Source organism: Gymnoscopelus braueri, assembly GCF_963280865.1.
Source record: "Gymnoscopelus braueri genome assembly, chromosome: 12".
In the NCBI taxonomy this organism is placed as follows: Eukaryota; Metazoa; Chordata; class Actinopteri; order Myctophiformes; family Myctophidae; genus Gymnoscopelus; species Gymnoscopelus braueri.
Window position 1 is genome coordinate 21,825,686 of NC_137614.1, and position 15,939 is coordinate 21,841,624.

At 41.2% G+C, this 15,939-nt stretch overlaps 1 protein-coding gene across 3 annotated transcripts in view; it reads right to left on the reverse strand.

Moving 5' to 3' along the window:
- The window catches only part of dalrd3 (DALR anticodon binding domain containing 3), a 62,787-nt gene extending 47,062 nt beyond the window's left edge, over positions 1-15,725 (reverse strand). The window contains exons 1-13 of one of the 3 annotated variants that reach the window (XR_013934158.1): positions 15,218-15,725; positions 12,597-12,904; positions 11,998-12,326; positions 11,559-11,617; positions 11,361-11,462; positions 8,538-8,602; positions 7,914-7,972; positions 7,549-7,631; positions 7,162-7,288; positions 6,970-7,028; positions 6,736-6,852; positions 6,087-6,155; positions 5,322-5,778 (exon numbers count right to left, since the gene is read on the reverse strand). Coding sequence is in view for 2 of the 3 variants with exons in the window: in XM_080444299.1 (XP_080300425.1) it covers positions 5,659-5,778; positions 6,087-6,155; positions 6,736-6,852; positions 6,970-7,028; positions 7,162-7,288; positions 7,549-7,631; positions 7,914-7,972; positions 8,538-8,602; positions 11,361-11,462; positions 11,559-11,617; positions 11,998-12,326; positions 12,597-12,904; positions 15,218-15,466 (1,746 nt within the window). In the remaining variant the exon portion in view is untranslated. Of the gene's footprint in view, positions 1-4,160; positions 5,779-6,086; positions 6,156-6,735; positions 6,853-6,969; positions 7,029-7,161; positions 7,289-7,548; positions 7,632-7,913; positions 7,973-8,537; positions 8,603-11,360; positions 11,463-11,558; positions 11,618-11,997; positions 12,327-12,596; positions 12,905-15,217 lie in introns of those variants that run through there. The other 2 variants (XM_080444299.1, XM_080444300.1) reach the window with 2 other exon arrangements.
- Between the last annotated feature and the right edge of the window lie 214 nt (positions 15,726-15,939).

A 15,939-nucleotide genomic window follows, 5' to 3' on the forward strand; every position in this document is an offset into this window, starting at 1 on the left:
ATGCATAGTTACTATTGAGCAAAAGTACAGATTTGATGCACCATTGAGAAGAATACTTGATAAGTGAAGTGTTGCATGTGAGACAGGAGTGTGCATGCGCGTGTGCATGCGCATGTGTGTGTGTGTGTGTGTGTGTGTTTTTAGGTTTTGAACATAATATCAAAGTGGACCAGTCCAATATATGGCACAGAACATTAGACAATACAGATTACAGGATTAAAGTCAACACGGGGCCCTTGTATAATACGCTTCAGTAACAGTCCTACTTCACACCTTGACGTTACCATGGTTCCTTGTGTCGACAATTGTGTCTGTAAAATCCTTGGTTTTAATTGAACTCTGAGAGTGTACAGGTCCAATTTGCACACGCTGTGAGTTACAAATGGGGTTATTAAAACTGAGGATTTTACTGTGTATATAACATTTACACCGGGACGTCATGTCGCACAGGTGACTGAGGGGCTCTCCGTCTGATGTGCACAACAGCTTTCTGTTAATGCCAGTCAAGTCATACCAGGGCAACAGTTACATCAGGGCCGGGCAACGTTTTTGGGCATATGATCACATAGCCGTTTCCCAAGGTTGGCGAGATCACCCAGTGCCAGATAGTGAAAACGACCATTGCATTTATGTCTTATCATGCTGCCAATTACAATAATATAAGCAGAATAATAATTTAATAATAAAACCTAACAAAGTATGAGTCAATATAATCTATATTTAATAAGAATACTCTATCTGGGGAGAAAAGCTTTATGCACAACCCAATTTAACCTCAATAGCCCTATCTTATCACCTGGTAAATTACAAAGAGGTGGTTGCCCGTCCATGAGTTACATCAATGAGCAGGGAGAGAAGGAAGGAAGGAAGACAAAGTCAAGGGAAGGAATGTAATAAATAGAGGTATGATGGATAGAGGGAAGAAATAATAATTTCCAAAGTATTAGGTATCTATGGCACAACAGATACGTAATACGTACCTCATTTAACATTTAACACAAGCTATACAGTCAGGCATAGTGAATATGTATTTACATAGCAAAGCAAGGGCTGCACAGTAAAATCCTCATTGTTAATGTATCCATTTGTAACTCTAATAATGTAAACATTTAACCAAATCTGGACCATTCTCTCAGGGTAAACACTGAGGATTTTACAGTGTAAAATTATAGAATGTAATCGTGTGGGACTGTTGACTTGGTCCGTCGACCCAATGATATGTATAGAAGTGTATAGTTCAGGGCAGAGTAGCACACATTACATGGTAGACTAGAGAACAGTATTGGCTGATGTTACTGGTTGTTCATTCAATGTCACATAAAACCACATTAAAAAAGGTCCAGCTGCAAGTATCATTTGAAACTAGGAAATCAAACTACGGTATAGTGACATCATTTACACATTACCATTTGTGAGACGATGTGTAGGGCATGCAGAATGGAAACACTCACAGAAAACACTGTCTGTACAGTAGAGCATACACACTGTATCAGTATTTGCGCAAGAAAGCTGATGACCCCCATTAATAATTAACGCACTTTGACTTCTTTGACTAGATTCAGAAGATGAGGGTCACATTCACATTAAACCCTGTATATTTATGCACATTTTAGCCGAGCATTTTTTCAAATCAACTGTGTGTTTATGTGTGTGCGCATGCATGAATGAGTGAGTGTGGGGGGGGGATTGAGAAGTGGAGAAGTGGAGGAGAAGAAGAGAGAAAAAAAGAGGAAAAACGAGGACCTTGAAGGACATGATGGAGGGATGAGCTAAGAATAGTAGAGCGAAAAGAGAGCTTGTATGACTATCAAGGTATACTACGCAGTGTACACAAACAGTGGAGGAGGGGAATGACGAAGAGAGCATGAAAGAAGATGACAACATCAAGAACAAACAAGGGAGAGGGGGATGAGAGGAGGGAAGAGAAAAACTAAGCAGGAAATACAAACGGACCATCATATTCTAGGGCTTTATCCACAGTGACACATCAGTGTTCACAGCATATGCAGTATGTCCATGTAGTGTGAGGTGATAGTGCCCTCAGGGTAGTGTTTGGTACTGGAGCGTAATGGTGACTCATCTATAGAATATCAGCAGTGATGCCTACAGTACGTCAGTGGTATGAGGGTAGATGGAGGGACCATACGCTGCACACCGAAGACAGGGTTTGACAGGGTCATCTCGACATTCAAGACACAAGAGTGACGGATGCTGTGTACAAGAGGCATAATTTATGTACTATGTAGTGACAGAGTTTGGCAAAGTTATTTATATTCTGAGGGCAGGGAGGGTACAGTCAAATGGAGAAACATTACACAGAGAGAGTTTTGCAAAGTTATACACAATTTGGGAGATGCTCCCAGTCGGAATAGTTTCTAGACAGAGTCGGACAGCACTAGAGGGATTTTTTTCTTGACATTATGTTAGGAGATATACTGTATATCACATGAAGTATTAGAGATGTGGTGCCAACAAAGTTTTGAATTCTAAAAGCAGAATCGTATATTTCGAGAGAAGAAGGATGAGAGATATAGAGAGCCGCAGAGGAGGGATACAAAAAGAAGGGTGAGAGAGTGAAGAATAAAGCATTAGAGATGGAAGGAAGCGCTTGAAAAAGAGGACAGGAGAAATGGAGGGAGAGACGGAGGGAGAAAGGGGGGAATGGGGTCAGAATGCCATAGACGTCCATGTTACTGTATGTGCTGACAACATGGCTGCCAGTGACGCACTTCTCCAGTCTGTAGGTCACGGCTTATTCATGGACTGTATGTATTCATGGACTGTATACGACTGTATACGTATACAGTGCATACGCTACGTATATAGCATATTGTATGTGTACTATACATACACACACACACACACACACACACACACACACACACACACACACACACACACACACGTATATAAATACACATACTGTATATTGTATATACAAGTGTATTCAAATGTAAAGTGGTAGCTATCACAGAAGTCATATTGCATCTATCCTGGATCTAATATCCATTAGCACTAAGGTAACATTATCAACAGTTTATTAACTGACAAACCAAAAATCACCATAGCAACAAAATGGAATTTTAACTCTCTCAGTGCCACGCCCCGAGATATCCCGAGTTTTTCCCGAGTACCCTCAGTGCCAGCACGAGAAATCCCGAGTTTTTACTTTTGACTGTGGTCGCGCTATGCTGTTTATTTTTCATGATCACTTTCGCTTCCTGACTCCTTCAGACTCATTGGGTTCTGGTTTCATGACGCAAATTCCGTTTCCGGTTCTCATTTTTTTCCCGCGATCATTTTTGGCCAGAATAGGGAAAGTCACGTTTTTTCACACGGTATAAAAAACAAACGGAGATGTCCACGTCTACTCTCTTTGGTCTGGGTGACGATCAGTCATCGTAGTCGTGTATCACATCGTAATTTAGCCCGATCAACGATTGTCAAAAATGTCAACATCCGGATATGACGTCAGCCTGTTTGGGAGGGGGCGAGTGAGCCAGCGAGATCATCAATGTGTCGATTTGTTGCTCTCTACTGGTAGAACTGTATTATGGGTTTAAACACCCAATCAGATCATTTATTTGAATGAAAAATTACAAAATAAAAAAATAAAAATAAACGCAAATTGCTGGCACTGGGGGAGTACTTTATGAAAATACTCTTGGCACTGAAAGAGTTAATATTCCTTGCACGGTTTCGACAGCTGAAATGAGAACACAATTTCAACTAAAATAGATTTGATTTGAACCATTCCTCTCAAGCGTGTGACAAGTGACATTTAAACTTTTACTCCGCTCAATGACAATGCAGTCAAAAAGAGCAATTTAAAAAGTGTCTCCCTCTCTGTATGTGGTTCATCTCCTCCTGTTAGCCTAGTGCCGTTTCATGCATTTCCAAGAAACATGACAGCCTGCCCTAAACACTGCTCATTATCACTGACAGATTTATTTATGAATACCTGTGTGTTAAGGAGGAGGGCACTTGTCTCTGTTTATGACAGGTGTTCAGGAAAAGAGCGGGCATTGTGCAAAAAACTTGTGGAAGATAACAGGTCTCACACAGTCTTACAACACTTACAACATTTTAATGAGACAGTGTTTTGGTCTTACTGCCTTCCTCGGGTATCTTATATGAATAAGGACACAAGAGCACACAGCTGAACGTCTCATTAAAATGTTTTATTTGCATGTCCGTACACAGGCGTAGTGGAAACAGGTGTGCCCCGGCTGATCTGGGTACATATTCTGACAAAGCCGTCCCCGCCCCAGACTGCCGACACTGCTTTAGTGCAAGGTCCCACATACGTGTCTGAAGGAGAATAGCCAAGGCATGCCGAGGCACTCAACGCGTTGTCTTGCAGTTTGTGGGCAGTGCCAGAAGTGACGTGCGTGGGAACCAACTTATGTGTGAGTGGTTGGCTCACTGGAAGAAAAACTACAAGCTTAAAGCTCACCAATTGGAGTCAGCCACGCGCTTCTATCCTATTAGTTGACGCGTGGTCCAAGTTCCCCGCTCCACGCTATGAGCGTAGAAGTGAACGGGATGCATCCGTTTCAGGCATGTATGTGTGACCATGCCTTTAAGTAAAAAAACGAAAACAACGTTCTGAAGCCTGCATGCTTTTTACTTCCTTTTAAAACACAAAACACACGTCCCCAAAATTCCCATGAGTGCAAAGAACTCTATAATTCTGATTATCTGCCATTTGATTATTTGCAGAGAGCGAACACCCATTTCTCTTTTAGCAACAAATGCAAAGTGGCAAAACTGACATAGAGACTGAGCGAGTCGAGTCTGTACAATACTCCTTTTATCCAACAATAAATATATTATATGCCATTGTCAATTATAAGGTGCACAACACAGAGGAAATGGGCTCATTAAAAACTACTATTTGACCCTCAGGCAGTGACAGTAATACGTTGTGAGAGACTACTAGTGACATTCAGGGAAATGATTAAGACAATAATCAGGCAATTTGAAAATAATTATAAATACTGTACTGGTGGCATTAGGATTTGCAGAACCACTGGGGAAGCAGTTAGTTATAAGGTTCGGATAGTGATGGGGTTTTGGCACTGTTAACATTTAGTTTGGAAATGTAGATTTAGTAAAAGTTTGGGGTTATGTGATGCAGACTTGGGATTAGTGCAGCAGTACAAGGATGTATAGACAAAGGATGAGATTAAAGGCTAATTATTTTTAAGCGTTTCCAGTAAAACTCCTCAGTGTTACATCAACCCCGGACTTGGCTGCAAAGGTCCATTTGGGTCACTTTTTATACTCTCAATAGCAAAAATGAACACTGAGGACTGTACTGTGCATGGGTTAAGCATTTTTGGGGGGGGCAACATGTATAGCTGCCAAATGGAGCAAAGGGCACGTTCAAATCACCTTGAAGCATTACAGTCATAGCCACATAATGGCAAGATTAAACATGTTATATGTGAGGGCTATAGTTGCTAAATAGGGGGCATGTGAAGACAGTGGGGGCTACACTGTTGTTGTAGGATGGGGGACAGGTTTAAGTGTGTGAACCTGCGACAGTTGCCAAATAGCAGCATGTGCAGACAGTGGGGGCTATACTGTGGTTGTCTGATAGGGGCAAGTGATGCGGCTAGATTTGCCAATAGCAGTGTGTGAAGACAGTGGGGGCTATAGTTGCCTGATGGGGGGCAGGTTAAGCGTTTCCAGAGCGCTGTGGTAGAGTTCTCTCAATGCTCTTAACAGGTAGAGACGACAAAACATCTGATTGAGGAGGTGAGGCAATGGCTGCTACAGTGAGAGAGAGAGAGGGACGAACAGAAATAGAAAAGGAGAGTATATGGAAAGAGAAAGCGTGAGTGAGAGATAGGGAGAAAAGGAGAGAGAGAGAGAAATACAACATCAATGTACGTAGCTGAACTCATAGTGAACTGGTGTTTTTCATGATGGCTAATCACATTGTGTCAGTAATAACAAGTCACCAGACTGGTCAATGGGCTATTAACACAGTCCGTACCATATGGTAGAGAACATTAGAGAAACACACACAAGAGCAGAAACATATGTTTGTGTGTGCATGCGTGCGTGCGTGTCCTCACCCCCAGTACATGGACTCTGTTGTAGTAAGAGCTGAAGTCTTTACTGAGAGACACCAAGAATTTACAAATCTGCAATACAGACACATACAGTATAGTAATATGTATTACATACCTACACAGACGCCTACACATATGTTGTAATATACAATCAAGTCACATTTATATTACATAGAAGACACCAAACATTTTGTCACAACCATTTTCCTGTTGCAATGTCCCTTGTTTTTAATGTTTATTGTTCATTCTAGAAGACACACACATTTTATAGGACTTTATTTAAGATGTGGTGGGGATTACAATTTAATTACAATTACAATACTTCTGTTACTTTATAACACAGTTGAACTAGAATTCTCCATTGTATAATCATGACCCACTGTTACACAGCAAGCTTTTGTTTAGAAACCATGTTTTGGGACAAAATTGTGGGTGAATCTTGTTGCTAATCTCTGGCAACCATGTTCTAAAATCAATAATACACAAGCCACTATGACATGATATACCGTGATTATACTACAGCGTAGTACAAGTGTTCAAGGTCAAGAGTGTTAACAACACCGCTAGCCGTGGTATCACAATATGGCACAGCCTCTCATGTAGCAATGCTCAAAAATCATACTTAATGATTGATATGTATGTGTCTTCTGACCTGTTCTGACTTAATGTTGAGCCTGGCTCCTCCCCCCTCACAGTCGAGGGCCTGCCCTGATTGGTCCAGGAGCTCAGAGAATGGAATGAGGTAATTGAAGAGGAGAAGCCACTCCCCCTGTCAAGTAAAAAAAACAACACAGGTACAGATTAACTTATAGAAGATCAATGCAAATCGGTTTTATTAGTCTAGGCTTCATTTTAAGGGAGAGGAGAGGAGAGGAGAGAACTTTACCTCTTCTTTGAGAGAAGAGAAGTCTAGCTGAGTTTCTTCAGGTATCTCTGGGTACAGTCCTATGGAAACACAAAACATCATTTTGAAATAATATTTGTTGTAAATTCCGCTGACATTTGTTGGAACATTTGACTCAAACACACACTTCAGACTTGCAGTTTGCTCTCTTTTTTTTTGTCGTTTTGAACTCACCTTTCTCCACTCCTCTCTCATAGCTGTCAAACAGAGTATGTAGTCTGGCACAGTTATACATGACAAACGCCCCGCCCCTTGGGCCTTTGGTGGACACGCCTCCTTCTTTGTGGACATCCAATGTAACCTGAGGAGACGGCTGTCAATCATTCCGACTCATCTAATCACATCACTCAGGACATTGAGTTACAACGTAAACTATATTACAACTGTAACATAGTCACTTCAGTACATGCATATGACACACAGTGTGCATGTGTGACGTGTGTATGTGTGTACTACATGTAAGAAATAACATATGATCATACAACTGAGCATTTCTGAGTGTAAACCCACATATGTGCAACCATTGCACACACGCACGCACAGGGCTATAGGGGAACTCACAGGGCTGGTGTGAACTGTTGATAATAGCTCGAATCTGACAGTGGAAGAGGTCATGACCTTGATGATTTCATCCCATGTCTGACCTGAGGTAACAGATGACATTTCACATCAGTTGGTGTCACATCACGCACAGAAAGTGATAAACGCTCTTTGACCATGTTGTCTCGCATTTCACAGGTCATTAATTGTAGTACATCTCCAACTGATTTTACTTTCTTCAAATGATGTCCTTTTTTGTTTTTATTCTTTTGCTTTATTTTAGCATTCCATTGCAAAAGATCGTTACTTTCTTTACTTACTGCAGACACTTAGTACACAAACACACACACACACACACACACACACACACACACACACACACACACCTTCCACTTGATCTCCATATTTCATCTCTGAGGCCTCCTTCATTTGAACTCTTCTCAACCTGGAAAACAGAGTCAATACTGAGACAATAACAACGTAGTATTTTCCATCAATTTGTCATGGCTTAAAACATCAGAATGGAGCAGGAATACAGCTTTGCATTCACTAGGTCTCTGCTTGTCTTGCTGCCTGCTTCACTGCTGCTTAGCTGCCTCCTCCACCCCAGCCTCCACCTTTTGATCAGAGTCTGGCATAGGCTCAAATACTTGTGATATTATATGTGCTAATTCACACTAATATGTCAATGTATTGCTTATTGTTTTATATATTATCCCTATGGGGGTTTTGCTTAACATTCCCTGATTTTGCTTAGCATGCTACTTGGACAAAATTCAGGGAATATCTCCAAGAGCGGAGCCTTTAACGCCAAGCTTAACTGTATTCCATTTGTTGCAATAAATGGTTAAATCTACTTTGACGTGAGTGTTCCTGACTGAAGTGTGTTTGATGTCTAGATTGTCTACTGGGAAAATTAGAGATGTGAAATGCAATGACTTACACCATATGTCATATTCAAACTGTATGGGAAAACTGGTAGGAAGAGAAGAGAAGAGAAGAGAACTTACTGGAGGTACTGGGCTGCAGTGAGGTGTGAACCAGGAGTCTTCACTGGCCCACATACCAGATGTCTCTGGAGAGAAATATTTTGTTAAAACAAATGAGTTAACTGTTTGTTTGTGTGTGTGTGTGTGTGTGTGTGTGTGTGTGTGTGTGTGTGTGTGTGTGTGTGTGTGTGTGTGTGTGTGTGTGTGTGTGTGTGTGTGTGTGTGTGTGTGTGTGTGTGTGTGTGTGTGTGTGTGTGTGTGTGTGTGCGCTATCTGTGAGTCAGTCTGAACAGTGTGCAATGTGTGTGTTTTCATAAGCTGTTTTCACACATGCACTTCAACCGTAAACTTGAAGGTGCTATGACATGGCCCGAAAATATCATATTTGACACTGTACGTCACGTGGTCTCTCTGAAAACAGTCTGAAAACAGGGCGGGACGTATCACAGATTGATTTGGCATTTGCAGTAGCTCTGCTCTGAGTTTGCCTCTCGCACCAAACAGACCAGAAAAATGAGGAAGTGACCTCAACATCATTTGTCTTTTATTTGTAAATCTGTGTATATAAAATATATACCTCCCCCCCAAAAAATATAAAGTAATTAATCGTTTGTTTAGAAACACGCTGTCGCAATCCCGCGATGTGTGTACATGTCCATTTCTCCCCGGCCAGCAAGAGCCCCTGTGTCCCCGCTTTGAGATGCTCTGAAGCCGGCCATAAGTTCATGCTGGCATCCTCGGACAGGCTCGGAGACCCGGTGCGCAAAAATGACCATAGCGATTTTTATAATTTCAATAAATAAGCATAAACAAACAACTTCACATGAATAATGTTGCTGTAACTAAGAGATTTGAGGGGAAATATATATTTTATATACACAGATTTACAAATAAAATAGCTTTTTATGTTAAGTCACGTCTAGGTTTAGTTGCAAGGAAGTTGGTGCGAGCGAGGGGAGACCGACCGATAAAAGAAAAAATGCAATAAATTCATTTCATTGGCTTACACCATTCCCAATTCTATGTCATCAAAATATTAGCTAATTAGATTAGCCTGATTACCCTTTTTTTGGGGATGTCATAACACCTTTAAAGCTCGAACAAATATTCGTTATTTATAAATACTAATAAATTATTGTCTGAAATTAAAACATTTTACAGCATGTATTAAAAATAAAATCATCCTTAACCCTTAAGTTCAATTCATTATTTCCGTGTGTTGTTCACACATCTACCGTCTTTTTTCAAAAGGTCAGAAAATGAGCTCATAATGTGAATATGCCACAACAAAAAAGTCTCAAATGATTTAGCTACAATAGACAAGCCTCATTGGTGGATGATTACAAACTAAAAAATAACTGAATGTTGAACTACTAGACTGACATTGAATACTTTTTTTGTACAGTGAGTAACAAGCACTAATATGGCCCTGTGGAAAATGAACAGAAACTACTTTGTGATTTGTGCCAAGCAGTTTGTTTACATTGTCTCAATATGTGAAAAACAATAGCAAACCAGAACAGGAATTCCATGGCCACCATGCCCTCACACTGTGAGGGCATGGTGGTCTATAAATTGGTGGTCTATTGGTGGTCTATACATTAAAATCATCCTTAATCCTTAAGTTTAATTCTCTATCTCATAGACTTAAATCATTGTTTTATTTGATGGCCTTGCTGCCCTGGCTTTTCTGCATGGAGTAATTTATAAATCCTTATTTACACAGTCCTTGTAGCGGGTTGTTGTGTATTTCATTGGGAGAATGCCGTTCTCATGGATTAAAGCAAAAATGTTATCTCACAACTGAAATGTCTATTATCACAATATGCACGGTTATGATATTTTAATAATATAGAGGCTATGTGTGTGACATCATCGTACCCGGAAGTTATGCCAGAACGCCTACTGAGTGGCAAAAAAACTACTTTCTAGCCTTGACAGCCCATACATCCAAACAGAAAAGTCCTAACTGATTGTATTAAACGACGTTAAACTCACCAACATGACAGCTGTACGAAAAGCTTGAATTATCCTCTTTCTATCTGCAAAGTTTTTGTTTCATACAAATCCACCGTAGACATGTTATGAGATACTTTCTGTCTTGGAAGCGCTCGTTTTTAATAACACAACGTCCTGCTGCCTCCTGCATCATGTGACATTTAGAAACAGGTGGTACGCAGGGCCGTTGAGTGATTTCCAACGAGCGCTTCCAAACTCCAACGCTCCATGCTGCACAATGTTTTGCCACTCAGTCTAGATGAGGGGGGGCGTGTCCCAGTGGAAAAGTGACACATATGCATACTCTCCATTGTTCTAAACCTATGTCTGTGCTGTTCTACATACAGCCAACCTTTTGAAAAATCTCAGATTGATGCTTTAACCCATGCTTTTTTTCTATCTCCCCAGACCCATTAGGGGTTTATGGAAGATGCCTCTGAATTGTATGTATTGAATGTATTCTATTGCTAGTTTGACCAATTAAAATACTCTTTACACATAAAATAATAACCGAAAATAGCCAATCTACAAGCTCACAAGATTGGCTATTTTCGGTGCATGACATACTTCCATATTCTATGGAAGTCTATTCAAATGACTGAAATCAGATATGGTGACAGAGAACTTTAAGATCATCCTCATCTCTCCCCTCATGCTCTTAAGTGCAAGAAGCTAACGCATGCCTCTACACAGGCCCCACCGCTTGCTGTTAAGTGCAAGAAGCTAACGCGTGCCTCTACAAAGACCCTACCGCTGGCTGTTAAGTACAAGAAGCTAATGTGAGCCTCTACACAGGCCCCACCGCTTGCATTTCCTACCCGAATGTGTGACTTCCTGTTACAGTACCTGTGTGTGTGTAGCACCACTAGCTCTCCACAGCATGGCTATCTGCTGCTGACGGAACTCATCTTGACAGGATGTCACATGCACTGTTGTAACCGCGGATACCTGAAGAAGAGAAGTAGAGGGTAAATTAAACGTTATTTTGCTGGTGTGTGTGTGTGTGTGTGTGTGTGTGTGTGTGTGTGTGTGTGTGTGTCTTACCATGCAGTTGGCTGTAGCTCTGTCCAGTTGCGCCAGGTGGGACACGCTGTCTCTGTGCACTGTAAGAGACATCAATAGGTGTTTAAGCCAGTAGTAAGGATGTAGAGGAGAGACAAAAGGAACAAATGAAAGACAGATGACTTGCGTGACACATCCAAGAGTGACTTATTTGTCAAATGATACTGACAGCTCAAGTACACACTGTCACTGCAGTCAGTGGGATCAACTGTAGTTGATTCTCTAAACTGACATTTTGATGTTCACAACTTAATTTAGTCCTACTCACTATACAAACTAGAGGACCTTCTTCCTCCAAACCTATACCCTGTCCACTAACTTTATACCCTATCCCCAAAACCTATACTGTGTCCCCCAAACCTACACCCTATCCACCAACTCTACACCCTATTTCCCAAACCTACACCCTGCCTCAACTCACCTGTACAGGTTCCAAGGCTGGGGTCGTACCCTAGCAAACCCTCCTCCTGGAACACTTGTTTCAGGTTGACTCTGAGCGCTGCCTCATTCTCTCCTTCCTTCTCCTCCTCCTCCTCCTCCTCTCTTTTCCTTCCTCCGCCACTTGTTCTCCTGCCTCTGTCCGTTTCCCTCTCACGGTACGATGACTTCTCCAACGCATACTGCATCTTTTCCTCCCTGTCCTCATTGGTCCAGTTGGCGGGGACAGTCGGCCAATCGATGCCGAGCGTCTGGAGGAAGCCGACGATGTCGCTGTGTTCAGGGAGCACTGGGCAGTAGGACACTGTGAAACTGTGACAGACAAGCACTGATTAGTGAGTGTGAGTGTGAGTGTGAGTGTGAGGGTGAGGGTGAGGGTGAGTGTGTGTGTGTGTGTGTGTGTGTGTGTGTGTGTGTGTGTGTGTGTGTGTGTGTGTGCATAAACTGGCACTGAGCATCTGTGTTATGCGTTTCTGTGTATTTATGTATTCATAAGCTTTGATTAGTCAGGTCATATTTTGCCTTGCCTTACATTCCCTACTGTGGTTATAGACTGTTATCACTAGGCCCTTTATTCCTCACCCCTGTCTTCTCAGCAGTGCCCCCATGTGGTCAGCAAGCAGAACAGTTCTAAGCTGGCCTAGGGTCAGCGTCTCAGGGTTGGGCACGTTTGGTTTGGGATGCAGCGCGGGGCAGTTGAGCACCACACTACCCTGCCGCTGGCACGAGGGCTTCAGGTATTCTGTAGCTCCACCTGCCAGGATGGCCCTGAAGGATGCAGGCCTGTCCACCCTCACCATCAGCCCCTCGCCCTTCACCTCCCCCCCGGCCACAGGGAGAACGCCACTGCCTCGGAGAGAGAGGACCTTGGACATCACTGCTGGAGGGACCTGGGTGGACAAAAGAATGAAGAGACATAGGTTGGTTAAGACAGTGTTTCTCAAACATTTTCATGTCAAGGACTACCAAATTGTTACGCATAAGGGATATGCCCACAGACCCCATTTTGAAAATATTTGGTGACAGGGACCCCTATAAGAGAAGATCTTTGTTGGGAGATAACGGTGGAGAGTGAAACCTGTGATCCGAATAGTTATTCTTATACATGATCCGAATAGTTATTCTTATACATTCTTGTGATGTTTAAGAGCTACACTCACTGCCAGACCCAAAACATAGGCTCCACTTCGCTGCACGGCCTTCCCACGAAAGCCTTGTCTTGACTCTCCCTCTAAAGAATACATTGGGGTAATGGGCTATCTGTCATATAACAATACATAAATGTACACATGAAAAAAAGGACATAGAGATAAAAACGTGCAGTACATAGGTAGAGAGGCCTGTGCACAAATTGTAGAAATAAGCTTAGATGAGGGATGAAAATGAAATATCATCCTAACAGCATGCAGGCTGAAATTCTATATTCATATTTTTTTGTTTACAAATCATGTTTTATTAATGTTGTTATACATAGGTAGAGGCCTCGTATAAGCCCTTTGGGCTTCTTGCCTCCTCCTGGCACTTTTTTTAAAATATATTGTACTGTTTCTTGTATTTTGATATTTTGTGAAAATAAATAAAGATATATTTGCCTAATTATAAAAAAATTGCTTTAGGTTTTCATGACATGGCCGTCTCTAGAAAATCACATCTGCAAAAAAAGTATTTGTTCTAATTTAAATGCACCATAGTAGCGTCATAACACAGTTGTGTCTCTCCAGGCTTGCAGCTGTGTATGTATGTGTGTGACTGTGACCCATATTGCATCTGGCAGTCAGGGCTTCCTTAATTGCTGCCGCAGGCTTTCAATGTGTGATCATTCATGATGGGGTCATTTGAACGATCCACCCGACCACAAAGTCATGCAGGGATATTTAAACGCTACTCCGGGTATTTACTCAATTTAATAATTTAGACTTGTTTGTTCATTCGTGAATTCTGATGTTATAATTAGTTCTGGTCCAACATTTCAACCTGTCAGTGGTGTAAAGTAACATTACTTAAAGTACATTTACTCAAGTACTGTACTTAAGTACAATTTTGAGGTATTTTTATTTTCTTCAGTATTTCCAATTTTCAATACTTTTACTTCTACTCTACTACACCTCAGAGGAAAATATTGTACTTTTTACTCCACTACAATTATTTGACAGCTTTCGTTACTAGTTACTTTGCAGATTTAAATTATTATCACATAACATACATTAACCACTTCATCCCTATATATATTTCGCCCGTTTGAATTTGATTAGATTTTTATATATTTTTGAACTTACATTCTGCACAATGAGTAGTACTTTTACTTTTGGTACTTTAAGTACATTTTTATGCCAATACTTTTGATTTTTTACACAAGTACATTTTGATTACAGGACTTTTACTTGTAACAGAGTATTTCTACACTGCAGTATTGATACTTTTACTTAAGTAAAGAAATTGAGTATTTATTCCATCACTGCAACCTCTCAAATGAAGAAGAGATGCTGTCAAACCCTGTTTGTTTTTTCCTGCTTTTCCTGGTACTAATCTGTACATTCATTCAACTGAGTGATTCTAGCACAAAATAAATGTAAATAAATATAAAACACAACAACATATCAGATGATTCCATTTGCTATGTCAAAGCCTAGGCCTGTCACAATTAGTACATAATCGCCTAATCACAACTATTTGAGATAATCGCAATTATTTTTGCATAATCGTCATCGTTTCCATGTTGAAAAATGTTCAAACATTTTCAAAAAATAGCATAATTTGTTATTTTTTATTTTATCTTTCTAAAGTATAAAATGATTACATGTGTCAGTAATTTCTTTGAATATTTCAGTTATTTGTCATATCTGCTAATGTGTGCAACTTTTGATTACAAAGCCTAAAAAGGCAAACAGAAATTACATTTTTATTCATATTAGGCTATGTTCCATAATGTTCAATGCCCAAAAACACAATTAAGTCGTTAATCGCGATTATTTGGGTGACAATTAACCGTCAACCTCAAATCTGTGTCATTTTAGATTTGAGGTAAAAAGCATTATTTTATACTTTGGCTATTCAAAAATAGCAGCTCAATAACAAGCTCAAGGGACGGCAGTCGAGCTTGTAGATCTGCTATTTTTGAAAAATCGTGACAATTTGTGCAAATCTTTATACATTCTTTTTGTAATCGTGACAGTGACAGCCCTATAGTATCAAAGCCAACCAACCCGGCCATCCGCATAGAGCGTGTTCAGCATGGTGGTCGGCGACAAGAAGTCCCTGTTGCGGAGGTTCTTGGCGCTGCTCTCCTTGAACCAGAGCTTCTCCTGTACCGGCTCGCCGGACACCCTGTCGCCGCCGTCTGGACCCTCGGCGTCGGACACATCCTCTCGCTTTCCTCGGAGCGCGGAGCTGAGCGCCCGGACGGTCGGAGTGATCCGAAAACAAGGCGACGGCTCCTCGATTTTGTCCATCATCGCACCACCACCACCACCACTAAGCCCACACGTTTACTTGCTAACACAGGCTATATTATGGACACATTCAACGACGTGGTCGTGGTCATGCCTTCACACACAGCAGTAATTTCCGTAATGACAGCTATGTTCTTTTTCAAAAACGCCTCGATCATTCGTCCTGTCCTGTGACAGTTAGGGCTGCCCACCGATCGATTCCGTGTATTGAGGTTAAAAACACTGCATTGGGTTGATTTCTGTGCGGAACTATAGAATGCAAATGTTTTTCACGAGGTCTATTTCCTTGTGGACCACAAGGAAGCTTATTTAAGGAAGGGCCACCGACGTCATTTTCTCTATGCAGCAATTCCAGCCGGCAGATTCGTCGCAGTCTTTAGACGCCTCAATAAAATGATGTACTGTGCACATCGAAAAGCAAGTGATTAGAAAAAAACCTGTGATATGTCTTCTTTTATATTCGTGAACCGATTATA